We start from the raw sequence: 26,618 nt of genomic DNA on the forward strand, positions 1-26,618 counted from the left end.
AGCGACTTCCTGATCCTCCCAGGCTTCATCGACTTCACGGCGGACGAGGTGGTGAGTCTGGTCCCTGGAGCACTCGCTGGGGCGTCCCCCAGACCCAGCGCTGATGGGGGCACACCAGCCCCTCGCAGCCTGGGGTGTTGGGGGTCGGATGGGCTTGGGGTCGGGGCAGCACCAGAGCTGGGGAGTGTTAATGTGATGAGTCACCTTCCCCCACTGCTCGGTTCAAGGGCACAGGGGCCCCTCCGCTGGCTGGCCCCACTCCTCAAGGGGACCATGTGGGGCAGGGGCATTGGGCTGGAGTGGAGCCCCCCTCTGGTTGGGAGCAGCATCACCCCCCCCCCCCCCCCAGGGTCCCAGCAGGGAGAGTATGGGGTTGAGGTGCAGGAGGGCAGACTGGGGAAGTGGTGTCCCCGCCATGGGGCCTGTAGGATGGTCTGCCCAAATTGCAGGGCCTGGGGAGACCCGGCCTGACCGCAGTGTGCATGTTGCCTGCCTGGGCAGATCCTGAGCCCCCCCCCCGGGGTGTTTCCTAGCACCCTGTGGGGCAGGCAGGGCTGTCTGATGGGCCCCATCCTGTAGCAAGCTGGAGCGTTGCATGCTGGGAGCTGGAGTCCCTGCAGCTGTTCCTGAGCTGGGTGGCACTTAGAGAATCACTGAAGACAAAGGTTGGAAGGGATGTGAAGAGGTCATCTAATCCAACCCCCTGCTCAGAGCAGGGCCAACCCCGACTAACCTATCCCAGCCAGGCCTTGGTCCAGCCGGACCTTAAAATCCTCTAAGGATGGAGATTCCACCACCTCCCTAGGTAACCCATTCCAGTGCTTCACCACCCTCCTAGGGAAAAACTTTTTCCTAATGTCCAACCTAGACCTCCCGCCCTGCAACTTGAGACCGTTGCTCCTTGTTCTGTCACCTGCCACCACTGAGAACAGCCTAGCCCCATCCTCCCTGGAACCCCCTTTCAGGTAGTTAAAGGCTGCTATCAAATCCCCCCTCATTCTTCTCTTCTGCAGACTAAACAAGCCTAGTTCCCTCAGCCTCTCCTCCTAAGTTTTGTGCTCCAGCCCCCTAATCATTTTTGTTGCCCTCCGCTGGATTCTGTGCAATTAGTCCACATCCTGCCTGTAGTGGGGGACCCAAACCTGGACACAATACTCCAAATGTGGCCTCACCAATGCCGAATAGAGGGGAATAATCACTTCCCTCCATCTGCTGGCAATGCTCCTACTAATGCAGCCCAATATGCTATTAGCCTTCTTGACAACCAGGGCACACTGCTGACTCATATCCAGCTTCTTGTCCACTGTTACCCCCAGGTCCTTTTCTGCAGAGCTGCTGCCTAGCTCGTCGGTCCCCAGTCTGTAGCTGTGTATGGGATTCTTCCGTCCTAAGTGCAGGACTCTTGGTGAACCTCATCAGATTTCTTTTGGCCCAATCCTCCAATTTGTCTAGGTCACTCTGTATCCTATCCTTGCCCTCCAGCATATCTACCACTCCCCCCAGCTTAGTGTCATTGGTGAACTTGCTGAGGGTGCAATCCACCCCATCCTGCAGATCATTAACGCTGTGAGCAGGAGGTTGGAGTAGATGACCGCCTCAGGTCCCTTCCAACCTTAATTTTCTGTGAGTCTATGTTGAACAAAACCGGCCCCAGCACCGACCCCTGGGACATTCCGCTTGTGACCGGTGGCCAGCTAGACGTGGAGCCATTGATCACTACCCGTTGAGCCCTATGCTCTAGCCAGTTCTCTATCCATTTTATAGTCCATTCATCCAACCCATGCTTCTGTAACTTGCTGATAAGAATACTGTGGGAGACTGTATCAAAAGCTTTGCTAAAGTCAAGGTATATCACGTCCACCGCTTTCCCCACATCCCCAGAGCCAGTCACCTCTTCATAGAAGGCAATCAGGTTGGTCAGGCATGACTTTCCCTTGGTGAATCCAGGCTGACTGTCCTGATCACCTTCCTCTCTTCCAAGTGCCTTAAAATGGATTCCTTGAAGACCTGCTCCATGATTTTCTGGGACTGAGGTGGGCCCCATTGGTCTGGCTACCTGGGTGAGGCCCCCGGCTGGATCCCCTTAGGTGTGTCCCGGCCTGGCTGGGCCCCTGCTGCGCATTTCCTCGGCAGAGCAAGGCAGGAGCTCCGAGCTGGGAATCTGGCTCTGCAGAGAGAAACATTTCAGCGCTAATCAGCTCCCGTGTGGGTTGGGCTCAGCTAATCGCTGCGGTTGAAGGTCAGGGCTGGGGGAGGGAGGGAAATAAACCCAGGCAGGTGGGAAGCGGGGCGGGTGGGAAGGAAAAGCCAGCTGGGACGGGGGCAGAGCCAGCCAGGGCGGCTGGGAGCTGCCTCCTCTGAGTTCTCCCAGGGGTAGGGGGTCAAGACCCAGCGCGCCCTGAGCTTTCGGGCCGGGACCCAGTGCACGTGGGAGCTGCTTGTGCTAGCTACCAGGCTGCCTGCGGGGCTAGCGGTGAGCCCCTCCGGCAACCTGCAGCTGGCCTGCTGTGGGGTGGAGGCGGGAGCGGCCGGGTTCCCGTATGGCTCGGGCAGTAGGGTGGGACCCAGGAGCTCTGGGGCCTAGTCCTGGCTCTGCCCCCATCTCGCTGTGATGTGTCCCCTCAGCCCACACGCGGCACAGCGCTGGGGGGGGGTAGGGGGGACACGACACTGCCCAGTTCCACACCTGGCTTCTCCGCCCATCCCGCTCACGTGGGCTGCATGGCAGGGTCGGTGGCGGCAGCCAGGCCTGTGCCCCCGGGCGCCGAGTCCATCACAGGCTGCCCCTCCCCGGCCAGCTCCGTGCGCGTCGTCCGGGGGTGCCAAGAACTGGGGCTGGTGGCTGTGGTTGTAGGGCTGGGCTTGAGTCGCACCTGTGCTGCTCAGCGTGGTGGGGAGGGAGGCCAGGAGCCCGGCAATTACCGGCTGAGGCAGCCAGGGCTGGCCAGGCAAGGCTGGGGTTGGTGAGGAAACACGGGGATCTGTGGCTGCAGCCGTGTGACGGAGCCCGCACCCGGGATCCTGCGCGGGTCCCCTCTCGACGCAGCCAGGCGGGAGGCTGGTGCTGTGGAGTCTGCCCCGGTCCTGCCCTCCCTGCCCCCGGGGTCTCCACTCACCAGCGCAGCCCAACTCCGAGATCTGGCCTCGCAGGGTCAGCCCCCTGCTCAGCCTGGACCTCCCTCTGCGGGACGCCCCCAGATGGGTCCCGGGGAGTTCCTCCATGCGCAAAGGGGCCAGGCACCCGCCCTGCAGTCAGAAGCGAATCAGGCCGCGTGGGAGTCAGACGGGTTATTAGCTCTCAGGTGCCAGCGTAGAAGGACTTTGCTAGCAGCTTAATGAGAGGTGGTAGCAGCGACCACCTACGGAGAATCAGAGCCCCCCTCCGAGGTCCTCCTCCCCTTGGCCCCCCACGGGCACGGCCTCTTCCCCCAGCCACCCGCAGCCCCGTCCCGATCTCCTCCGCAGTCCTTTGTCTCCCTCCCGGGCTAGGTGGCCACCCCTCTTGGTCTCTGCCTGCCCCAGCCTGTTGCAGCTGGTCGGGCCAGGGCCGGGGGTCCTGGCCGTGTCTGCGGACGTGTGGCTGGAGAAGGCCCATCCGCCCTCTAGTGGTCTCTGAAATGTGGTCTCGCACACCCGGGTCCTATCGCCGACATACATGAGTAACATGGGGGGGAAACTGAGGCACGCACACAGCACTTAGAGAGAAAACCCCAAGAATCTCTCCACTTCGTCACATCTCTCCCCCCCCCCCCCCCCCCCCGCTCGGAGACCGAACTGAGCAGGGTCACCTCTGCTGGTGATCTGGGGAAGTTGGGGGCCCCTCTCCGTGACAGAGCCCGTAACGTGGCCCACGTCCGTAGTATAATCCTGGAGGATCGGACTCCACCTCATGAGCTCGGCGCTAGCCCCCTTCATCTGGGGTAGCCGGGTCAGAGGCGAGTGGTCTGGGTCCACAGTGCCGCTGCCGACCAAGCAGGTACGGCTGCAGTTTCTTAAGAGCCCCCCATGGCCAGGCCTCCTCCAGGACAGCAGCGTTCTGCTCTCGGGGCAGCAGCAGCTCCGGTACACGCCGGGGCGCCTCTCCCTCTTCGCGGCGGTTTGCGTCAGCCCCGCGCCCAGCCCTGTGTCGGAGGCATCTGCGAACACTGTAAAGGGCTAGTGGAAATCTGGATTTACCAGAACCGGGCCCTGGATCAGAGCCTCTGTCAGCGCACACAGGGCTTCCTGGCACGGCTCGGGCCAGATCCCCTTGTCTGGCTCCCCCTTCTTACCTAGCTCAGGCTATGGAGATGGAGTGAGGTGCAAACCTCCGGTAGCACCCGCCATCCCGATACAGGCCTGGGCCTGGTTCTTGGTCTGGGGGACAGGCCGGTCTCCGATCGCCTCCACCGTAGCTGGCTCGGGCTTTAGGCAGCCGCACCCCACCAGGTCTGTAACCTCGGCTGTCCTCACCTTACACGTCTCTGCCTCCTTCCGGCGCCCCAGCCCCCTCTTCACCTGGGACACAGGGTCCGCCCAGGTCTGGCTAACGATGCAGATGTCGTGGATGTAGGACAGGGCGAAGCTCTCCACCCCCCTCGGTAACTGGCCCAGCAGGCGCTGGAAGGTGGCGGGCGCCCCCCTGAGGCCGAAAGGCAGGACCAGGAACTCACAGAGCCCTATGGGGTGATGAGGGCAGATTTCTGCCTAGCACCCGGGTCTAAGGGCACCTGCCAGTAGCCCTTGCTGAGACCCATAGTGGTAAGCTAACAAGCTCCCCCAGCTTATCTAGGATCTCGTCCGTCTGGGCATGGGGCAGGCGTCAGACCCGGTGATGGCGTTCAGCTCCCGATAGTCCACACAGCACCGGATCCTCCCGTCTCTCTTGGCGGCCAGCACCACCAGAGAGGCCCACGGGCTGGTGGACGGCTGGATCACCCCCACAGCCAGCATATCTTGGACCTCCGTCTCCCGGTCCTGGGCTGTTTTCCCAGTGACTCTGGAAGGGGGACACCTGATGGGAGCATTTGCTCCTGCCTGCACCCGGTGGGCAGCCAGGGTAGTGAGCCCCGGCCCCGGGGATTAGCTGGTCAGAGGGGAATCGATTCCAGTGGGAGACTGGCTCCTGTCTCAGGGACAAGGACCCACCAGGGGATCTTCCCCCTTCTCCCACTGGCCACACCCGGCCAGCACCAGCCCCCCCGTCACAGTACGGCTTCATCATGTTGACATGATACCCCCGGTGGCTGTGCGCCCACTTAGACAGTCAGCCACGTAGCTCACCCCACTCAGCTGTTTGACGACCTTGAAGGGGCCTTCCCAGGCGGCCTGGAGCTTCGTCCTCTGCCCTGGGATGAGAAACATCACCTGGTCCCCGATGCCGTAGGAGCAGGCACGCGTGGTGCAGTCATTCCAGAACTACTGCTTCCCCTGGGCCCTGGCTATGTTCTCCTTGGCCAGGCCCATGAGTTCAGTGAGCTTCTCCCGGAAAGCTAGTACGTTCTGCACCCCCGATTCCCCCTCCCATTCAGCTCTCACCAAGTCCAGGGGTCCCCTCGCCCTCCTCCCGCACAGCGACTCGAAGGGGCATTCCTGTATGTGAACAGCAGGTGGGACAGGTCCTTGTCCCAGTCCTGCGGGTGCTGGGCCATAAAAGTCTTCAGCAGCATCTTCAGGGTCCCGTTCAACCCCCACACCCGCCCGTTGGATGAGGGTGACAGGCCGTGCCGGACCCCACACTTCTCCCACAGGCACTGGAGCAGGGCTGACGTGAAACTGGACCCCTGGTCTGTAAGGACCTGCCGGGGGAACCCAGCCCTGCCGAAAATGGTGCAGGACAGAGCCACAGCCCTGGAGCAGCGAGTATCAAAATCTCCCCCCACCAGAACGTGTTTCTTCCCCGACCGGGGGGCCTTGCTGAGGGGCCCCCCCATGTCCATCGCCACCTTCTGGAAAGGTTCCTCTCTGCTGGGCAGGGTTCCCAGGATTGCTTTACTCTTGTCCCAGGCCTGCCTCATCCTCGGGCGGGGATCACAGGAGTGGCCGTGCAGCCGGCCCGCGTCCGAGATCCCCGGCCAGTAACAGCTCTGCAGCGCTGCTGCCTGGGGCGCTAGGTCCCCTGGTGTCCTGAGAGTGGGACATCGTGGTCCAGGCACAAGAGCCTGCGGCGGCACTTCTGGGGGGCCACGAGCTGTCTCCTGATTCCCCGCAGCTCTACCTCCCTGGGGGGGAGCCCATTCCCGGCACAGGAACCCCTTCTCCCCAGGGGTCGTTCCCTGCAGTCTGCCCCGAGGGATTTCCCAGCCCTGGGGCCAGCCGGTTCCCGCAGCTTCGCTAAGGAGGCGTCCCGCCGCAGCTCGGTCTGGAACTCGCCTGCCAGGGATGGGGTTGGAGCCTGTCCCCTTTGGCTGGGTCTGGGGTCCCTGCCCCACTAAACCCTGACCCGGCTTTTTCCCCCCCTAGGGGGGCTATCGCTGGGGGGGGCAAAGGGGTTCACAGCTCTGTGCCCCCCAGGACCTGACCTCGGCGCTGACCCGCAAGATCACCCTGAAGACGCCGCTCATCTCGTCGCCCATGGACACGGTCACCGAGTCGGACATGGCGATTGCCATGGCGGTGAGCGCGGGGGGGACAGTGAGTGCTGGGGAGGGGTGGGGGGATCCTCTGCAGCTCTGGGTTCAGTGGCCCCGTTTCCCGTCCCCAAGCTCTTGGCTCGCTGGAGCTGGGCTGGGCGTCCCGAGGGCCCCTCCCCCCTGTGGGGTGCCCCCAGGGCTCCGTGGGGCAGGCAGAGGCTGACCCGCTCTCTCCCCGCAGCTGATGGGCGGAATCGGGATCATCCACCACAACTGCACCCCGGAGTTCCAGGCCAACGAGGTGCGCAAGGTCAAGGCAAGTACCACCCCGTCCTTCGTGGCTACCCCGCGGGGTGCAGCGCGGTGCCCTCCTGTGCCAGCGTCCCCCGGAACCAGGCTCTGGACACTCGGGGCGCAGCCAGTCAGGAGCCTCGTGCTTCGGAGCCAGACCCCCCGGGTCTCCCCACAGCCGGGCAGCCGCCTCCTGACCCTGCCCTTGCAGCATCCAGCGCCCCCTGCTCTGCCCGGGCTCCCCCCAGGAGACCCCCTGGCCAGGACTCTGGGGAGCCCTACACGGCCGCAGAGGGGCCAGGCACCCGGCCTGCAGTCGGAAGCGGTTCGCAGCCAGTGGGAGTCAGACGGGTTATTAGCTCTCCGGTCTCAGTGTAGACGGACTTTGTTAGCAGCTTCATTAGAAGCTACAGCAGCAACCAGCTGGGGAGCCCCATTCTCGGGCCCTGCATCCCCCGATCCTCTCCCCCCCCAGCCACCCCCCAAGCCGTCCCCTTTCCCCTCCCCCAGTCCTTTGTCTCCTTCCCGGGCAAGGTGGCCACCCATCCTAGCCTCCGCCTGCACAACCTGTCCCAGCCGGCTGACTCAGGAGGACAGAGGGGTCTGGTTGGTGGACGTGGCTGGGGGGGGCCCATCCGCCCTCCAGTGACCTCTGCAATGATCACACGCCCGGGTCCCATTGCCGACATACATGGGTAACATGGGGGGGAAACTGAGGCACACTCAGAGAAACCCCTAAAAATACCTCCACTGCATCACGCCCCCGCAGAGCAGTTCCCAGCAGGAATGGGGACAACTGGTGCTGCCCCCCCTCCCGCCCGTGCCTGCTGGGCAGTTCCCAGAGCTCCTTCGCCTGGGCTATCAGGGTCACGGGGCGTGCGGGGGGGGGAAAGACTTGCCCAGGCTGATCAGTGCCCTGGTGCCAGGGGGTCTGGGGATGGAGCCGGGAGCTCCTGGCACCCCACTGCCTGTGTGCGCACCCTGGGGAGCGCAGGGCTGTGTCCGGAGTGAGGTCTTGTCGTCTTGAGATAGGGCCCGGGGGAGGGGGAGGGCGCTGGGTGGGGCACAAAGGGGGTTGGCTGCCAGGAGAGCAGGGCCGGGTGGGTCAGTAGAGAGACTGGCGTGCATGGGGAGTGTGAGGGCCGGGGTGGGGCGCTTGTGGGAGGCAGGGGCCGGGGCGGGGCAGTAGTGGGATGGCACCCCCCAGGGGCACAGGGCCGGGGCGGGTGCTCGTGGGAGGCTGCCCCCAGCCTGTGTTGCAGGCGCCGGGCGGGTGACTCTCCCTTTCCCTCCTCCTCCCCTGCAGAAGTTTGAGCAAGGCTTCATCACGGACCCGGTGGTGATGAGCCCCACGCACAACGTGGGGGACGTCTTCGAGGCCAAGGCGCGGCACGGCTTCTCGGGCATCCCCGTCACCGAGACGGGCAAGATGGACAGCAAGCTGGTGGGGATCGTCACCTCGCGGGACATCGACTTCCTGACCGAGAAGGACTACGCCACCTCCCTGAGCGAGGTACCGGCCGGGGGGGCCTGCCCCGCGTGGGGCATGGGGCTGGCTCTCACGCCCGCCCGCCTGTGGGGCAGAACTCGCTGCTCTCTGGCAGCTCGGGGCCTCTGAGCTGGCTGCTGGGATGCCAGGCACCCAGTTGTGGGCAGGGGGGCGTGCAGGGAGGCGGAGGCAGGGCATGGGGGGGAGGGAGGAGGAGGGGCGCCGGGGCTTGTCCGACTGTGCTGATGATGCGCCCCGTGGCCCCGCAGGTGATGACCAAGCGCAACGACCTGGTGGTGGCGCCGGCTGGGATCACCCTGAAGGAGGCCAATGAGATCCTGCAGCGCAGCAAGAAAGGTGCACGGGGCCCCGCGCCGCCCGCCCTGCCCCAGGCACGGGAGACCCAGCTCTGCCGGTGCCCCTCATTCCCGACCCGCAGCCCCTGCCGGCCCAGCCCTGGGCACGACGTGCTGCCTGGGGGCAAGGCAGGGGAGAGGCTGAGACGTTTCCAAGCCCGTTTCGGGTTCTTGGCTGCCCCGGGGCTGGTGCCCCCCCTCGGTGCCCAGGCGGGAGGCCAGGCGTGCCAGCCATGCCCTTTACCCCGGGCTCCCTCTGCTCACTGACGCTGGGTTGTTCTCCGGGCCTTGGAGTAGAAAGTGGCTGTGCCCGACCGGAGCCTGGGTGCTGGACTGGGGCGTGTGGGGCCAGCCCCCCGTGCTCTGAGCTGCGTGGCAGGTGTGGCCTGGGCGGCGTGGCCAAGATTGCAGTGTGGCTAGCAGTTGGGGGCTGGCGGGGCGGGGCGCTGAGCTGGGCCGTGGCACTGGCTTGTCTCAATGCAGGGGGCCGGGGCTGGCGGGGCCGTTAGCCACAGTCCGTGGTAAAGGCGAGTAACGGTGGCGCCGGCCCCGTCACGTGTGCGGCTGTGGACGTGTGGTGCCGCCGGGCACCCCCCTGGTCCCTGGCGTGACTCGCCCCCCTGCCCCCGCCCGCCCCCAGGGAAGCTGCCCATCGTGAACGACAGCGACGAGCTGGTAGCCATCATCGCCCGCACGGACCTGAAGAAGAACCGCGACTACCCGCTGGCCTCCAAGGACTCGCGCAAGCAGCTGCTGTGCGGGGCGGCCATCGGCACCCGCGAGGACGACAAGTACCGGCTCGACCTGCTCACGCAGGCCGGCGTCGACGTGGTGGTGCTGGTGGGTACCGGGCTCGGGGAGCCCCCGGCCCAGCAACGTTTAAAGCCCTGAGCCCCTTGCCCGGCCAAGCCAGGCGCTCGGCACAGCTTGCTGGACCCCTGGGTCTCAAACCCTCCGTCTGCCTCCCCAGCCGGAGCAGGCTGCGCGCGGGGATCTCCGACGCCCTCCAGCCCCAGGAGCTGGATCGGTCCCGCACGCTGCAGGCGCCTGCTCCCGGGGATGCCAGCTCCCAGCATGGGCAGAGCTGCCGGGCCGGGTTTGCGCCACAGGCCGGCGCTTCTGGGAGCACAGGGAAGGAGCCAGGAGCCCAGTGGGTGGAGCAGGGTCTCGGCGAAAGCGCTGCATTGAGCGAGGGCTGGGTGTCTCCCTGCCGAGGGCCCCTCCATCCCTGGGGGTGGCTGGGCCCCCTGCAGTCGGGCAGGGGTTGGGGTGAGTGCAGGGGCTGGGTCAGAGCCGTCTCTCCTATTCTAACTGTGGCGTCCCCCCCTTCCCCCAGGACTCCTCTCAGGGCAATTCGGTGTATCAGATCAGCATGATCCATTACATCAAGCAGAAATACCCCGAGCTGCAGGTGGTCGGCGGGAATGGTGAGTCTCTGGGGGGGCAGAGCCTGCTGGGGCCGGGGGCCCTCATGGGGCCGTGACGCCAATTGGCCCAGCACTGAACACGCAGGGCGGGAACCCCGTGACTTTCCCCGGCGAGGGCCGTCTGCAGCTGTGTGGGGGGAACCGCCGCCTACGCGGCGCGTCTGGGCTCGGGGCTCTGCTCCCCGGCCCGAGAGCCCGGCGTCCGGGGCTGCACGTGTGGTGGGGGTAAAATGCCCGAACACCCTCCCTGGGGAACAAGGACAGTCTGGGAGCAGCAGGCTGCCTGGAGCCCATCCCCAGGGGCCGCACACGTCCAGGCCCCACAGGTCATCGGGGCAGATGAAAGCAAGGACCTTCTGCACCCGACGCACCCCCAAGCTGAGGGAGCCCCTGCCCCACTGGTTCTGGGCGGCTGGGCACCATTGCTGAGCCTGGATACAAGTGCTCGCCGTGCCGGGATCGGAGTCGGCTCCTCCAGGACCTGATCCAGCCCAGGCCCCTTGGAGCAGGGCCCAGCAGAAGAGCGGGCCAGGGGCACCACCCACCAGCACCATCCTGCCCATGCTCTGCCCAGTCCCATCTCCCCGTCGCTAGAGGCCTTCGCCGGGCGGACGGCGGGTCCGGCTGCGGCGTGGCAGGTCCCAGGCTGCAGGGTGGGGCGGAGGGGCCGGATTCCCTGTCCGCGAGCAGGTCAGGCGGGCCCTGTGTGTGCCCCCGGCTGGGGCCCGGTGACCGGGTGTTTCATGGCTGCTTTTGCTTTCGTCTGCTGTTGGATTCACAGTGGTGACAGCGGCGCAGGCGAAAAACCTGATCGACGCGGGGGTGGACGGCCTGCGCGTGGGCATGGGCTGCGGCTCCATCTGCATCACGCAGGAAGGTAGGGGCGTGCGCCGGGCCGGGGGGTTCACGGCCTTACGGGTGTCAGCAGCCCCCAGCAGGGCAGGAAAGGACTGGACCAGTGCCCCACTGGGCAGAGGGGAGCCGTGGTTAGCCCAGCCGCCCCACCTGGCTGTGGGTGGAAACGCAGCAGCGACCTCCACCCCGTGTTCCTGCCCGTCCTTGGGGCTGATGTCCCGTGTGGGGGTCGTTCTGCCCCTCTCCGCCTCCCGGCAGGGCCTGCTGGAGGCCTCCTGGCCCCTGCTCAGGCCAGGGAATGGCTTGCTCCCGTGTGCCCAGCTCCCGGTGCCGTCTTCCTGCCGTACGCCTGCGGCTGGCCGAGGAGCCCGGTGGCGCCCGGCGTGTCGGCGAGGTGCCCGCCCGCCCCGGGGCTGACGGTCCTGTCCCCGGCTGCAGTGATGGCGTGCGGCAGGCCCCAGGGCACGGCGGTGTACAAGGTGGCGGAGTACGCCCGCAGGTTCGGCGTGCCCGTGATCGCCGACGGCGGGATCCAGACGGTGGGGCATGTGGTGAAGGCGCTGTCCCTCGGAGCCTCCACGGGTGAGTCCAGCCTGCCTGGCCCCGGGGTGGCAGCGACCCGCCCCGGGGTGGCGCTAGGGGGCACTGCTATAGGGAAAGGGGGCAGAGAGCGCCGCAGGGCCTGGTCTCCCCTCGCGGTCAGCGCTGGCTCCAGCGTGCCACGGTCGGGTGCGTGAAATCCCACGTGCCTTGCCGGAGTCCACGGGCAAATCCCTCCTGGTTGGGGGAGGGGGCCGGCTCCCGACCATCCGGCCAGGTGCCCCCACCCCGCCATGTGGCTGCTGCTCCCGTGCCCGCAGACAGCCGCGTCCGGCCCTGCCGTGGCAGTTACCCCCTTGGGTGGGAGCCCGGGAGGCGCTCCGCTGTCTGAGCCGGGCGGGAGCTGCGCGGCAGGACATGGGCGTGCCCCTGGGGTGAGCCCTGCCCCAGGCGTGTTCCTAGGGGAGCCGCAGGCTGGTCTCCGCCCAGGCACTGACGCCCCCCCCCCGTTCTCTGCCTCTCCCCCCAGTGATGATGGGCTCCCTGCTGGCCGCCACCACGGAGGCCCCGGGCGAGTATTTCTTCTCGGACGGCGTGAGGCTGAAGAAGTACCGCGGGATGGGCTCGCTCGATGCCATGGAGAAGAACAGCAGCAGCCAGAAGCGATACTTCAGGTGTGACCCCCCCCTCTGCTCGGCCGGGGGCTGGCGCCGGGACTGTAGGAGCCTGTACGGAAAATGCCCTCCGGGCCCTGGCATAGCCTGCCAGGCTGTTCTCCCCCTGCAGACACTGGGGCACAGGGCCCGTGGGCGGGAGGGCGGGCATGGAGGGTGGGCAGGGTGGACACAGGGTCACGGGGGGGGGGAAGCAGCTGCTGGGGCGTGGGCCCCTGTAACGGCCGCTGTGTTCTCCCCGCAGCGAAGGGGAGAAGGTGAAGGTGGCGCAGGGTGTCTCGGGCTCCATCCAGGACAAAGGCTCCATCCAGAAGTTCGTCCCGTACCTGATCGCCGGGATCCAGCACGGCTGCCAGGACATCGGGGCCAGGAGCCTCTCCATTCTCCGGTGAGGGGCGCGGGAAGCAGGGGGCCTGCCGTTCCGACTCAGGCCTGGGGCTGGGGCCTCCAAGAGATCAACCCGCCCCCGCCCCTGCACGATCCTGGGACAGGTGGCATCTGAGGGGTGAGGCGGGCTGCAGGCTGTGGGGAAGAGTGAGCGTCCCGCCCCGGAGCTCATCCCCTCAGACCGCGCCGAGGGCATCTGACGTGGACAGCGGCGCCCGGGAGTCCCACGGGAAACGAGCGGCCAAGGGGCTGCTGCTGTCCAGGCCCGGTGCACGCGGGGGCTGCGCCGGGGCCCCGCTAGCCGGGCAGAGTTAAGTCGCTGAGGCCCACGGCTCTGGTGGATGGGCCCTGCGTGGGGTTATTGCCCGAGCCGGGGCGCTGGCGCAGGCCTGGGCCGGCTTGCCGTGGGAATGTAGCCCTCACAGCTGCGGCATGCTCCCCTGTGCGCGTGCTGTCCCTGCGGCTCTGTCTGTCCTCCTGCGTGGCCTGCCCACGGCGCCCCGCTGCCGGTCTGGGGGTGACTCCGGCAGCGTGCCTAGCCGCGCTCTCTGTGTTTGCCAGCTCCATGATGTACTCGGGCGAGCTGAAGTTCGAGAAGAGGACCATGTCAGCCCAGATCGAAGGCGGCATCCACGGCCTCCACTCGTAAGTGTCCTGCTGCTTCCCAGCCCCCGGCCCCCACCCCTGCCCCCCGCCCGGAGCGGGGCCCTCTGGCTGCTGCGTGGCAGCGCGGCGCCTCCCAGGATGCTGCGCGGCACCTTGGGGGTGCTGGGTCTGAGCTCTTGGGGGTGCAGAGAGGGCAGGTGACCCTGCCTTTCTTGACTGGCTGGGGGGCCTGGTGCAGTCCAGAGCCATGCTCTGGCCCCACAGGCAGCCTAGCTCTCGGTGCCCCCCTGGCAGTGCGTGGTTCCCCGCCATGGCCAGGCAGCCCCGGCACCGGGAACGACCCTCCCAAAGGCTCCTGCCCCGCCCCGGTGCGTCTACCCAGCTCCTTTTCTTCCCCCCTTTCCTGCCCCTGCTCTTACTGACGTGCAAATCTAGTGGCCACAGCGCCCGGGAGGAGCCCTAGGCCAGCACCAGGCCCCCCTGCGCTAGGTGCTGTACAGAACATAGATGGTCATGCTCTCCTCCCCTTTGGGGGGCAGCAAAAGATTCCGCTGTGGGTGGGGAGGGCCAGGGTGGCAGCAGTGTTGTCACTGGGGCAGGCGGGGACCCTCCTCGGGGAGCCGCTCCCTGCTGCCGCCTCCTTGCCCCCTGCACGTGGTGCCCGGGAACGCAGTCCGCCTGGGCTGCCTGCAGCTTCATGCCATGAGGAGCTCCGGGGGCCTCCAGCTCTGGGGCAGAAGGGCAGGCAGTCGCTGCGTCCCTGCCACCCCACAGCCCTGCTGACTTGCCCCGCCTTTGCTCGCTGGGCGGGACCCTGGCGTCGCCCGTCTCTGGGAGGGCGGTCGCTAGACCCTGTCCCCGTTGGCCACCCGCTGGGCTGGCGTCGGAGGCTTGGTAGCGGCGTCCTGCTGGCCAGGCGGAGGTGTTCCCCCAGTGAGAGCGCGAGGGACGGCTTCCCCGCACATCACTGACCCCCCGGACGCCCCCAGGGTCCGGGCGTGGCCCCTCGTGGGGCTGGGTGAACTGTCGCTCCCGGGCAGTGCTGGGGACGGTGTGCGTCTGGCAGCCCCCTGCACCGTCCGCCCGCCCGCAAGGGAGCGGATCCCAAAGGCTCACCTGCCTTCCCGGTTCTCCCCTTGCCAGCGGGGCAGGGCTTTGGCTCCCTGCCCAAGGGGGCAGCTCCTGCGTCTGCCCCGGGATGTGGTGTCTCTCTGAGCCCGGGTGGGAGTCCAGCAGTGGGTCGGGCTAGCAGCACCCTGACCCCAGGGACTCTGTATTCTATCTAGGACACTCAGAGCCGTCTCGCAGCATCGCCCCTGGCTGTACTGTGGGGCTGGGCGATGAGGCCCAGGGATGGATGGTGTCTAGATGGATGGGGTGGGGAAGGGGAGATAGGCCAGAGCTCAGACAGGGCCTGGAACGGACAGGTGGGGGGGCAGGGGTGTGTGTGGAGTATGCTGAGGTCTGGGCAGGAACTACTATTCATCATGTTTATTTCAGTAGTGCCAGAGGACCAGCTGAGCTCAGGGCCCCATTGCGCTAGGTGCTGTACGAACACAGGGCAGCAGAGGGTCCCTGTCCCAAAGAGATTACAATCTGAATAGACCAGATGGAGGCAGGCGGTGAGAGCCGCTTGCCCGAACGTGCCTGTGGCCGTCCACCTTGAATACAGGGGAATGCGGTTCCCAGCGTGCCCAGCTCTGCCCTGAGGCCTGTGCTTTCCTTGAGCGGTGCCGAGCATTCAGGCTCGGAGAAGCCTGGGGCTGGGTTGCAGAATTCTGGAGGCCATCGCTGGCCCAGAGGCTGCTTGGGGTTACGCTTCCCTTTGGAGACCCAATTTTTATGCTGACTTTGCTCAGCCAAAACAATCAGCCTGAGAGGTCGGGTGTGCGGTATCAGCACGTGCCAAGGGCTTCCTGGGATGTGTGGGGCGAATCGGGCAGAGTACTGGGGAGAAGTACGTAAGAATGGCCATATTGGGTCAGACCAATGGTCCCTCTAGCCCAGTGACCTGTCTGCCGACAGGGGCCAGGGCCAGGTGCTTCAGAGGGAATGAACAGACCAGGTGATCATCCACTGATCCATCCTGTTGCCCATTCCCAGCCTCTGGCAAACAGCCATCCCTGCCCAGCCTGGCTAATAGCCACTGATGGACCTGTCCGCCACGAACTTACTTAGTTCTTTTTTGATCCCCGTTATAGTCTTGGCCTTCACAACATCCTCTGGCAAAGAGTTCCACGGGTTGACTGTGCGCTGTGTGAAGAAATACTGCCTTTTGTTCGCTTTAAACCTGCTGCCTATTGATTTCATTGGTGACCCTAGTTCCTGTGTTATGAGAAGGAATAAATAACACTTCCTTATTTACTTTCTCCACACCAGTCGTGATTTTATGGACCTCTATCATATCCCCCCTTAGGCTGCTCTTTTCCAAACTGAAATGTCCCAGATTTATTAATCTCTCCTCCTATGGAAGCTGTTCCATACCCCTGAGCATTTTAGTTGCCCTTTTCTGTACCTTTTCCAATTCCAACTTATCTTGTCTGAGATGGGGCGACCAGATCTGCACACAGTATTCAAGATGTGGGTGCACCATGGATTTATAAAGTGGCAATATGATATTTTCTGTCTTATCTATCCCTTTCCGGATGATTCCCAACGTTCTATTAGCTTTTTTGACTGCTGCTGCACACTGAGTGGATGTTTTCAGAGAACTATCCACAGTGACTCCAAGGTCGTTTTCTTGAGTGGTAACGATAACAGCTAATTTAGACCCCATCATTTTATATGTAGAGTTGGGATTCTGTTTTCCAGTGTGCAGTATTTTGCATTTTTCAACATTGAATTTCATCTGCCATTTTGTTGCCCAGTCACCCAGTTTTGCGAGATCCCTTTGTAATTCTTCGCAGTCTGCTTTGGACTTAGCTATCTTGAGTAGTTTTGTATCATCTGCAAATTTTGCCACTTCACTCTTTACCCCTTTTTCCAGATCCTTTATGACTATGTTGCACAGCACTGGTCCCAGTACAGACCCCTGGGGGACACCGCTATTTACCTCTCTCCATTCTGAAAAATGACCATTTATTTGTTTCCTGTCTTTTAACCAGTTACTGATCCAGGAGAGGACCTTCCCTCTTATCCCATGACAGCTTACTTTGCTTAAGAGCCTTTGGTGAGGGACCTTGTCAAAGGCTTTCTGAAAATCTAAGTACGCTATATCCACTGGATCACTCTTGTCCACATTGTTGATCCCCTCAAAGAATTCTAGTGGATTGGTGAGGCGTGATTTCCCTTTACAAAAAACATGTTGACTCTTCCCCAACAAATCGCATTCATCTATGTGTCTGATCATTCTGTTCTTTGCTAGAGTTTCAACCAGTTTGCCTGGTACTGAAGTGAGACATACCAGCCTGTAATTGCTGGGATCGCCTCTACAGCCCTTTTTAAAAATTGGTGTCACATTAGCTATCCTCCAGTCATATGGTACAGAAGCTGATTTCAATGATAGGTTACATACCACAGTTAGTAGTTCTGCAGTTTCACATTTGAGTTCCTTCAGAACTCTTGGGTGATGCCATCTTGTCCTGGTGACTTAATACTGTTTATTTTATCAATTTCTTCCAAAACCTCCTCTACTGACACTTCAACCTGGGACAGTTCCTCAGATTTGTCACCTGAAAGAGTGGCTCATGTTTGGGAATCTCCCTCACATCCTCAGCCATGAAGACCAATGCAAAAAATTCATTTAGTTTCTCTGCAATAGCCTGGTCTTCCTTGAGTGCTCCTTTAGCATCTCGATCGCACGCACGCACACACACACACACACACGCGCGATGTTAAATTTTAGTATGTTATGGTCACTATGACCAAGCAGTTTAACCATATTCACCTCTTGGACCAGATCCTGTGCTCCACTTTGGACTAAATCAAGAATTGGCTCTCCTCTTGTGGGTTCCAGGAGTAGCTGCTCCAAGACGCAGTCATTTCAGGTGTCCAGAAACATTATCTCCTCCTGAGATGACATGTACCCAGTCAGTATGGGGATAGCTGAAATCCCCCATTCTTACTGAGTTTTTAATTTGTAGAGACTCTCCCATCTCCCTGAGCATTTCACAGTCAGCATCCCCATCCTGGCCAGGTGGTCGGTAGTACATATCCCTACTGCTCTAGTCTTATTAGTCAAGCATGGAATTACTACCCATAGAGATTCTGTGGCACAGTTTGGTTCATTTAAGGTTTTTATTTCATGGCTCTGCTTTCTGTCACAGATATGCCGCTCCCCCACCAGTGTGACCTATTCTGTCCTTCCGATATATTTTGTAGCCTGGTATTACCTGCCATTGATTATCCTCAGTCTACCAAGTTTCTTGATGCCTATTGTCTCAGCATCCCCATGTAATACGAGGCGCACAGGTTCACCAAGCTGCGTATTTTGACTTCTAGCATTTGTATAGAAGCACTTAAAAATTGTCACTTTGTAGCTGGCTGCCATTATGTGACATAATTGAATCGGGCTCTTTTTCATGTGACTCTTTCTCATCAGATCCTGACCATATTTTATCCTCTTCCGTCCTCTCCTCCATACTAGGATACAGAGAATCTCCATCAATCGATCCTCCCCTCAGGGATGTCTCTGCCTGAACCATGTGCTCCTCCCCACCTGTCGGCTTTCCCCAGCCCTTAGTTTAAAACCTGCTCCACGACCTTTTTAATGTTACGTGCCAGCAATCCGGTCTGGTTTAGGTGGAGCCCGTCCTTCCTGTACAGGCTCCCCAGTTCCTAATAAATCTAAACCCCTCCCCCTGCGCCACCGTCTCCTCCGCGCATTGAGATCCTGCGGGTCGGCCTGTCTAACGGGGCCTGCGCGTGGAACTGGAAGCATTTCAGCGAACGCTGCCTGGAGGTGCTGGACTTCAGTCTCTTACCTAGCAGCCTAAATCCGGCCTCCAGGGTCTTTCTGCTCTTCGTCCCCATGTCACTGGTGCCTACAGGTACCACGGCCACCGGCTCCTCCCAGCACAGCTCATAAGTCTGTCTCGAGAGAGCCGCTGTCTTTGCACCCGGCAGGCAGGCAGTCGTCTGCACTTCTCCCCGTCATCACTACCCAGCTCTCTGTCTTTCCAATGACCCCAGTCTGTCACCTGTCTTTTCCTAGTAACTGGAGTTCCCTCCTCCCTCGGTGCCAGAGGAGACCAGGACATCGGCTGGAAGGAGGGTCCCAACTACGGGATCGTGTCCCTTCGCTCCAGTTCGATGTTCTCCTTCTCTGATGCTTTCCTCCCTCTCAGCAGCACAGAGGGGCTGTCAGATGGGGGGGCGGGACCGTTCTAGTGTGTCTCAGAAAGTCTCGTCTGGGTACCTCTCTGTCTCCCTAACTCCTCCAGGCCTGCCACCCTGCTTTCCAAAGCCTGGATGCGTTCTCTGGGGGCCAGGAGCTCTCTGCACCGAATGCACGCGTCCAGCACCTGCGACGTGCTGCACTCAGTGCAATAAACTCGATAGCCCCCGCGCTGTTGCTGGACGCCTGCCTGCGTTCTCTTTTTCCTCCCGCAGCTCTTTCCTTTGTTGTTGTTTGGTTTTTATGGGGGGGGGGGGGGGGTTGTTTAGCTTACAGAATGGTAATGAAGTCTATCTACCCCCCACTCTCCTGCTGCCCTGCAAAACTCCTCTGGTAGCTGCCCCTGGTCACTAGCTCCCCTGGTCGCTTAGGAGTGGCCTTTTTAAACTCACACACCCCCCGAGGGTCAAGTAGTCGCGCCTCCTTCACCTGGAGAACTCCCTGGCCAAACTCCCGTTAGCTGCCCCTGCTCGCTAGCCAGATACGGCCTGCGTCTCCCATCGGTCGACCTGTGTGAAGGGTGCAGCCTTCGTTCAGTGTGGGCAGGCGGTGGCTTTTGTTTCACTCGCTTCATAGAGTCTGCGCGGCCACAGCTGGGACGTGGGAGCAGCAGACAGGGACCGAGGCTGGGAGTCTGGGTGGGAGTCCAGTCGAACCTCAAGGAGGGGTCTGGAGGAGCAGTGTCCCCTTGCCGCTTGCCAGAACAGACGCTGATCGCGTTGTCGGCGGTATCTTGAAATGTAGGCAAATTCCCAGGCAGAAACCTGGAATGAAGCGTGTGAATGTCTGTCTGACAAGGAGAGAAGCCCTTCGATCAATGGGGGGGTCCTCAGCCTGGACGGAGGGAGGGCAGCCTGACGGCTTGTTTGTGGGATTTTCCCCAAAGTGGATTCCCAGGCTCTCTCTGCGCTGAGAGCCACGTTGTCCCCTCGAGCGTTCTCCCTTCGGTAACTTAGGGGGCTCCGGGGGTGAAAGCATGGCTGCGCTGGCGTGGAGGGGCGGACAGGCTGGATTCGCGGTCCAGCCTGACCCGCAAGCCCGGCTGGGGGAGAGGCCAGCGCTGTGACGGAGGGGGGAGATGGGATTGAGAACCCACTCGGGTCCGGCGCACCCTGACGTCTCCTGAGCCTGACGGGGGGGGGGGGCCGTCTCCAAGTGCCCCGGGCCTGGCTGTCAGCCTTCGGGGGTGGGTGTGTGTGTGTTGCGCATTGGCTAAGACTTGAGAATTCAGCCCCTGCCCTGCCTGGGGGAAATAAAGCCGTGTCCTGCCACCCGTCCCTCCCACAGCCTCTGCCGTCACCACCTCTTCCCGTGCATTACCTGCCCCCACCCCTGCCTGCAGGATCTGTGGGGCCGGGCTCCCTGCCTGGGGCGCTGGGCGGCCGATTCTCCTCTCTCAGCTGGGGAACAACGGCTCTGCGAGTCCTTGTCTGTGCGGGTCCTGTTTGTGCCGCCTCGGGCGCAAATCGGGGTCTTTGGCAGGCTGCGTCCATTGGGCTCCTCGCACACAGCCCCTGCCCAAGGGCCGCGTGGCCTTGGCCGTCCCTCAGCTCCCTCCAGCCCTCCGCGGCAGTGAGAAGGCGCTCGGCGGCGCCCTGCCGTCGCACCCGCTGGCCAGCCGGCACAGGCCCGGACAGACGGAGGGAGCTGGTGGCCGAGCAGAGATGCCGGTCTCTCAAACAAAGAGCAGCTGGGTCTGCAGGGCACGCTCCATCACACCGTCGATCCCTGGCCTCGCTCCTCCAGCCGCTCGTGGGCCGTGCCCGCCGTGACTCGGGGACGTTCAGCTTTGATTTTATGAGCTCCCCGCTCAGCGAGTAACAGGCTCGGCTGAAATTCCCAGTGTGAGTTTGGCTTAGGAACACTTGGCTGCCAGCTGCTTCACTTGTGTCTTTTCTTCCATGCCCCCGACTGCTCCTGGCTAGTCCAGTCCCCACGCCCGTCACGCGATGGCCTCACTCCTTCGCATGATGCGCCCCGCCGGGATGCTTCTTTTGGGGGACCACAAGCTGGTCCTGCTCTGGAGTGGCGTCTTCTAGCAGAGATGCTCGTCTCCCTGACCCCCCGAAAAGACTCTTCTCCCACAGCTCCCACTTCTCCTGCCCCCTGTACGTGGGGCACCAGGCTGACGACTCCTCTTGCTGGTACTCAGAAAGCCCCTGCAGCCCCTTCTGCCAGCTGGCCTTGGTCCTCCAAAGTGCTGGGCCCCGGCTGGGAGCTTGGCCCAGAAGCCCAGCACCGCCTGCACCCCGTTGAGGCTGGCCAGAACTGAACGCCTCTCCAGGTGCAGCTCGCCCTTCCCAGAAGGAAGAGACGGAAGATGCTGAGTCGGGACTGAGTGTGCAATCACAGGTGCCCTGTGTCCTGCCCAGCCCACGGGATGCACAGGGGCTCAGCTAGCCTGTCTCCCGCTAGGCAGGGCTCAGACCAGCCCGTCCGTGATGGGACAGCAAGACACTGACGCCTCCTGCCAGCGCTCAGCTCCGCTCTCTCCAGGATGGCTGAGGTTTACCGACCCCCCAGACGTGCTGTGGATATTCACCTCCTGGGCCTGGCTGCTGGACGGACCCCCAGGCCGGCTGCAAAGGGTATCGGGAGCTCCTCCGGCAGTGAGTGAGTACTTCTGTCCAGAAAGAGTCCGGCCTGACCTTCGCTGCGATCGCCCTGCCCTGCCCAGCTCCCGGCCGCGCTGAAAGGAGCCGCAGAGGCTGACAGGCAGCCCCTCCGCGAAGGGCAGCAGTGCCGACTCTTGTCAGCTGCTGTTCAAGCTGCAGTGGCCGCGGAGCTGGCTGCGTGGAATAAAGCCCAGGGCTCTCCACCTCCCAGGATCAGTCGCAGCTGTGGCAGACAGACCTGAGCCAAACACGCCTGGCCGCTGAAGGACTCCGTTCTCAGGGCTGTGCTCGACACACGGGGCGATAGACCTGTTCCCCACCGGCAGGAACAACAGATGCCTTCTCCTGCCTCGGAGCACTAGCCCAGGGTCCCTCCAGGAGCCTGTCCCGGGCCGTCCGTGCCTTCCCTCCCATTCCCCACTAGCCAGAGTCAGGAAGAAGAGGAGGCAGGATGCAGGCGCAGGCGTAGCTCCTTACTGAGCCAGCCAGCACTGGCTAACAGAGCTACTGCGCCCGGCCATGCAGCCGCTGATCTCGCCCCACTCCAGCAGAACCCAGGGCAGATCCTTCAACCCCGACCCAACCGTTTTACACGTGATGGCTGGGAAGCTGTCCGGAGCCCGACAAGAAATCCCTGCCTCGGGCAGGAGGTCCCCTGCGAGATCAGCCTCTGGATCCACAGCACGGTTTCACCCCTCAGCCCCCTCCCCCACCCCTGCCTGCCCAAGATGTCACGCTGCATCCCCGCACTCCTGCTCTCCGGCCTCCCCTTGGTCCATTTCGGTCCATTTCGCTGCACCCCACCGGCCCGGGCCCACCCACGTGGCGTTCCCCGAGCCCACTCTTTCAGGCTTCCTAAACTGATTTGTGAGGCTTGTCCTCCCTGACCCGTGTGGAAACTCCCCCTTCGAATCCTTCCCCAAGTGCTCCCCTCCCCAGCGCGGTCTCAAACACACTCAGGCCTCCGCCAGCCGCGGGAGCTGGGTCCCTGCCGCCGCTGCCTTGCCAGCGAGAAGGTGGGGCCGAGAGCTCACCTAAACGCCTCCGCAAGGAGGCCTCTGACTGTCACGTGAACTGGGCGGTTGGCTGCCCCGTTTTCCTCCCCAACCCGTATTTGTATCAGGCAGAAACCAAGCCCCACGTGCTGAGTTGTTCTCAGAGCCGCCTTTATCGCTTAGACGGGGCCAAGTCCCTCAGGAAACTGCCCCCTTTATTTTCATTCGTGGCACTGGGGGCGGCTGTGAACAGTTCCGGTGCCCCCTCCCCGAGGCAGCCGAGTGGAGCTGTGCACCTTGCAGGTGAGCACCTAGCAGAGATCGTATCTCTCCGGGCTCCCTGAGCTGGAGGCCAGGCATCCCCTGCAGCCCGCCCATGCAGTGCCGGGAGCTGGAGTGCAGCACACGCCTGTCCCAGACCTCGCGCGCTGGTGGGGTGAGCAGGTGCCAAATCCAGGAGAGCCGCTAGGACTCCTCAGTCCCCCATCCCAGGAACCTGGCAGCTGCCAGCCGCTCGCCTTGGCCCATTACCCACCTGCCAGGGACTGGTTCTGCCAGACGTTCTGTGCGGGCGGGTCCCTCTCTGCCGGGGTGGAGGCTCAGTGAGGGGACTAAGGGGCGGTCGAGGCTGCCTGCCCCCAGCCGGGGGGCGGCGGGGGCATGAGGCTATGCAGGGCGCTTGCATGGCCCCGCTGGATCTCGTGCACACGGCGTGCCGGGATCTCCACAGACAAAGGCTCGCAGGGCCGGTGAGGTAACGCCCCGTTCGGCCGGGGTGTGTCTGGCTGGGCGAGCGGAGGCGTGGGCGCTTGCTGCTGGTGGCGCCGGGTGCTTCGTGGCGGTGCCGCGCTGGCGAGCGGCCAGGCCGTGCTCGCAGCAATGGTGGGGTCTCGGTAGCTGGCGGAGCTGCGGCTGCCCAGCAGTGGGGCGGGAAGGGGTGGCTCCCTGCTGGTGGGGGGCAGGCGGGCGGAGGGACCACGTTGATCTTGTAACCTTCTTTCTCTTTCCTGCCCACGCCTCGGCCCGTAGCTTTACGTTTCTGCCATGTAAGTAACCAGCGCCTCCTCTCCGTAGTTGGGTGTAGAGCAATACCTGCGGGGGTGGCGGGCTGGCTCCGGGGGGGCCCCTCTGGGTTTGCTGCCCAAGCACCCCCCATCCAATTCCCCAGGTGCAGGGGGGGGCTGTCCCTCCCCTTGGGGCTGCAGAGGGAAGTGGGGGGGCGCCTTGGCCCCCAGCTACAAACTTCCATCCAGAGAAGGGGTTGAACCAGCGGCAGGCCCCGGCCCACTCGGCCCAGAGCAGGCGCGTCCCCTCGGACAAGTGCCTCCTGCCCGCCTGTTCCCTGGCTCCGTACGGGGCAGGGCTGTAATGCCCTGTGCACAGGATGAGGACCTGGGGGGCGGGAGATGGGGTTTCTGCCTCCCCCATTGTACCATGAGCTGCGATGGCCCTGCCGTGAAATCCCACCCACCAGGGAGACCCCCTAGCCCCCCGCCTGTCGGGACCCCACCCTGCAGCGGTGCCTGTATCCCACACACGGGAGAGCGAGCTGACCCTCTGTTCAGGGGAGATAGGCTGGGGGCCGGGGGCAGCTGAGCCCTGCCTGGGAGTCAGTGGTTGTGGGGGGCTAGGCTGGGCCCTGCCCTGCCCTGCCCTGCCTGGGGGTTGGTGGAGCAGCGGGAGCCATGGGGGCTGTCCATGGTCTGGGGAGCTGGGCCCTGCCTGGGCGTTGTGGGTCTGGGCAGGAGTCGATGGTCTGTGGGGAGAGAGCCAGGCCCTGCTGGGGGCTGGGGACGGTTTTTTGGGGGGTTGCTAATGGCCTGAGAGGCTACTGGGGTTCATGCAATGTAGGGCTTCCGGGCTGGGGTCCATGAGGTGCAGGGCTGCGGGGCCGCGTGATGTCTGCTCTGTGGGGTGGCTTCCGCATGGGGCATGTGCCTTAGGGGTCAGAGCCTGGTGCCTGTGGGGGAAGGGTCAGGCCCAAGGGCTTGGTGTTTCCTGGGGGCTGCCAGCCGGGTGGACCTGCCCTGGGGATCGGGGCCCTGCAGAGTGGGAAGCAGATTGCCTGGGCCAGGCCAGGCCCGCCCTGGAGGGGTTAGCCCCTGTGTGTCGGGGGGCAGGGTCTGTGTGCTGGTCTGGGCATGGGGGCCAGGTGAGGGGCCCTGCCTGGTGGCAGAAGGGCCTGTGCCAAGGAGCGCAAGGCCCTGCAGTCGGGCGCAGCTGTACTGGGGGGGGGGGGGGCTGTGCCCCCTGTTTGCAAGGGGATCAGGCGTTCACAGCCGTTTGTGCCAGGTGCTGGCTGACGCTCACGCGTCCCCATCCCTGGACCCTGCTGGGGCCGTGCCCGTGGCATGCGGCCCAGCTTTCTCCTGGGCCCGCTGCAGCCGGGCCGGCCAGCCCTGGTGCTCTGGGGCCTCAGCAGAAGCGCTGCCCCGTGGGCACGTCTGCTAGAAACGAAGCCTCCAGTGTGGGCAGCCCTGCAGAGGGGAAGGGGGGCGGGCAGGGCGCACAAAGCTCCATGGGTCAAACTGCGAGCGGGCTGCCGAGCCCGCGCCCCACGCCAGGCCAACGAAGGGACGGGCGGCTGGCCGGGAGCCGAGGAACATGACCCGCTCCAGCGTAGCAGGCTGGGGGACCCATGGGCCAGGACTCCTGGGTTCTTTCCCTGCCTGGGTCCATGGGTGAGCCCCTTTCCCCATCTGTAAGATGGGGGCAGAGGTGCTGGGCTGTGATGGCGTGGGCTCTGAGCGCCTCTGCTGGGCGACAGGCAGGCCGTGCTGTGTCTTACCGTAGAAGTTGCAGGTTTTTGCACCTGGCCTCCCTGGCGTTTGCCCCACGGGTCCCTGGAGGAGCCGGCCACGGGGGTCAGGAGCTTTGGGCCCTTGCTGGGGGTGGGGAGGCGCTGTCGTCTCCCAGCTGTTGTTCAGAGGTTTGGATGCGGCCCCGTTTTGTGGCTAAATATCCCTCCAACCCCTGGTGTGTCATGGAGCTGGGCGCAGAGGTCGTCACCCAGTTTTCCATCCTCTAGGACGTACGAGCCAGGCAGGCCCGGAAGGTCTAACGGGCAGGGCTGTGTGAGACCCGGGCCTGTGCTGCGGTGCCTGCCTGGGGCTGGTTACTGCAGAGCCTGGTGTAAACGGGTTGGTTTTACACCACTAAGTGCTCCAAATCTTGCCCGCTCATGGCTGTCAGCCAGTGACCCCCTCCTGCCAGCGCTCGCCTCTCCTGTAGCGCATTACCCGCCCGGTTCGGGGCGGTCCCAGCCCCAGAATCCCCTCCGCCCTGCAGCGCCAAGCGGGGAGGGAGCGGCTCCTGCTCTTCCTTTCCTAAGCGGCTGTGCAGTGGTGCTGTGAGCTTCAGCCAGCCGCCCTGGTCCACCCCAGAAGTGGCTGCAGCGAGTCCTTGCCTGCAGCATCTGCCGCTCTGACTCCAGCCAGCCCCGCGGGGCGGCGGCAGTAGCAGCAGCGGGTTTGCCCCGCCGCATGGAGCTTGTGTGCACGTGGCTGGAGCGTGCGTCCGGCTCCTCTGAGCCAAGGCTGCTGGGTGTGAGCTGGGCATTGCCAGCCACCCACCAACTGGCCGTGCAGGTCCCGGCCGCCACGCCCGGCCAGGGCGTGGGTACTGCCTGCGGGGGAGCCGGGGTTCTCCAGGCTCCTGCCACCCCTCAGGCTGGGGCTCTGCTTACCCAGCCACTCACGGCGCGCTGAGGGCGGCCGAGCGGCGAGGGCTGGCTTAGAGGCCTGGCTGTTCTCCCCAGGCCGGGCTGAGCGGGGACTGCAATGGACACCGGCAACCTCGCCCCGGGAGGCTGGTGCTGCAGCAGGCCCAATACTTCAGGGCAGCCGGGGGGCCAGGGCACCAGCTGGTAGCAGCATGGTCTGGGGAGGAGCTGGGCTGGACACAGTGGTCCCCTTGTCCTTCCCCAGGCCCCCCCTCTAGGCCAGCTGGCTCAGCCCCTGCCCCTCAGAGCTGCCTTCCCCGGTACGGCTCCTGGGGCGAGCCCCGCTGTCGCTGGTCCTGTGTGCAGGGGGGTGGTGGTCGTGGCCCCCCCGCTAACCCTGCCTCCCCCTCTCCCCTGCAGGTACGAGAAGCGGCTGTACTGAGGACGGGCTCCGAAGCAGCAGCCAGCGTGCAGCTCCCAACGTCCCTGCCCCGGTCGCCGCCAGCCGCGCCCGCCACATCTAAGCCAGCCCTCGCCGCGCCGGGACAGCGCCCGGACCGCTCCTCGCAGGGACGGGTTTGCACTAGAGCCCAGAGCGTCTCGCCCGCCCGCCCGCCCGCCCGGAGCCGTCGCCTGGCCCTGGCGCCCACTCCCCAGCTGGACCACAGCCGCGCTCTGCCCGGCCCCCGGGGCCAGACCCCCTTTGACGGGACAAGAACAGAAAAGGGGGGCCGGAAAGAGCTCTGGGGGGGGGGGCCGCCTCCCCCTGCATGCTGGGCAGAGCAAGTCAGCACTTAGCACGGGGGTGTCCGACCCCTCCCGCAAGAGTGTTGGGG

At 63.9% G+C, this 26,618-nt stretch overlaps 1 protein-coding gene across 1 annotated transcript; it reads left to right on the forward strand.

The window, feature by feature from the left end:
* On the forward strand, nucleotides 1-26,459 carry IMPDH1 (inosine monophosphate dehydrogenase 1). The gene is made up of 14 exons (XM_067535666.1): nucleotides 1-51; nucleotides 6,493-6,594; nucleotides 6,793-6,867; nucleotides 8,149-8,355; nucleotides 8,601-8,688; nucleotides 9,328-9,527; nucleotides 10,024-10,114; nucleotides 10,896-10,991; nucleotides 11,408-11,551; nucleotides 12,039-12,183; nucleotides 12,428-12,571; nucleotides 13,132-13,215; nucleotides 23,151-23,167; nucleotides 26,203-26,459. The coding sequence occupies exons 2-14, from the start codon at nucleotides 6,553-6,555 to the stop codon at nucleotides 26,304-26,306; spliced, it is 1,437 nt and encodes a 478-aa protein (XP_067391767.1). The 5' UTR covers nucleotides 1-51; nucleotides 6,493-6,552; the 3' UTR covers nucleotides 26,307-26,459.
* Nucleotides 26,460-26,618: the final 159 nt, after the last annotated feature.

The sequence above is a fragment of the Emydura macquarii genome, unplaced genomic scaffold, assembly GCF_026122565.2.
Source record: "Emydura macquarii macquarii isolate MOO-44397 ecotype Brisbane River unplaced genomic scaffold, CSIRO-AGI_Emac_v2 contig_380, whole genome shotgun sequence".
In the NCBI taxonomy this organism is placed as follows: domain Eukaryota; kingdom Metazoa; phylum Chordata; order Testudines; family Chelidae; genus Emydura; species Emydura macquarii.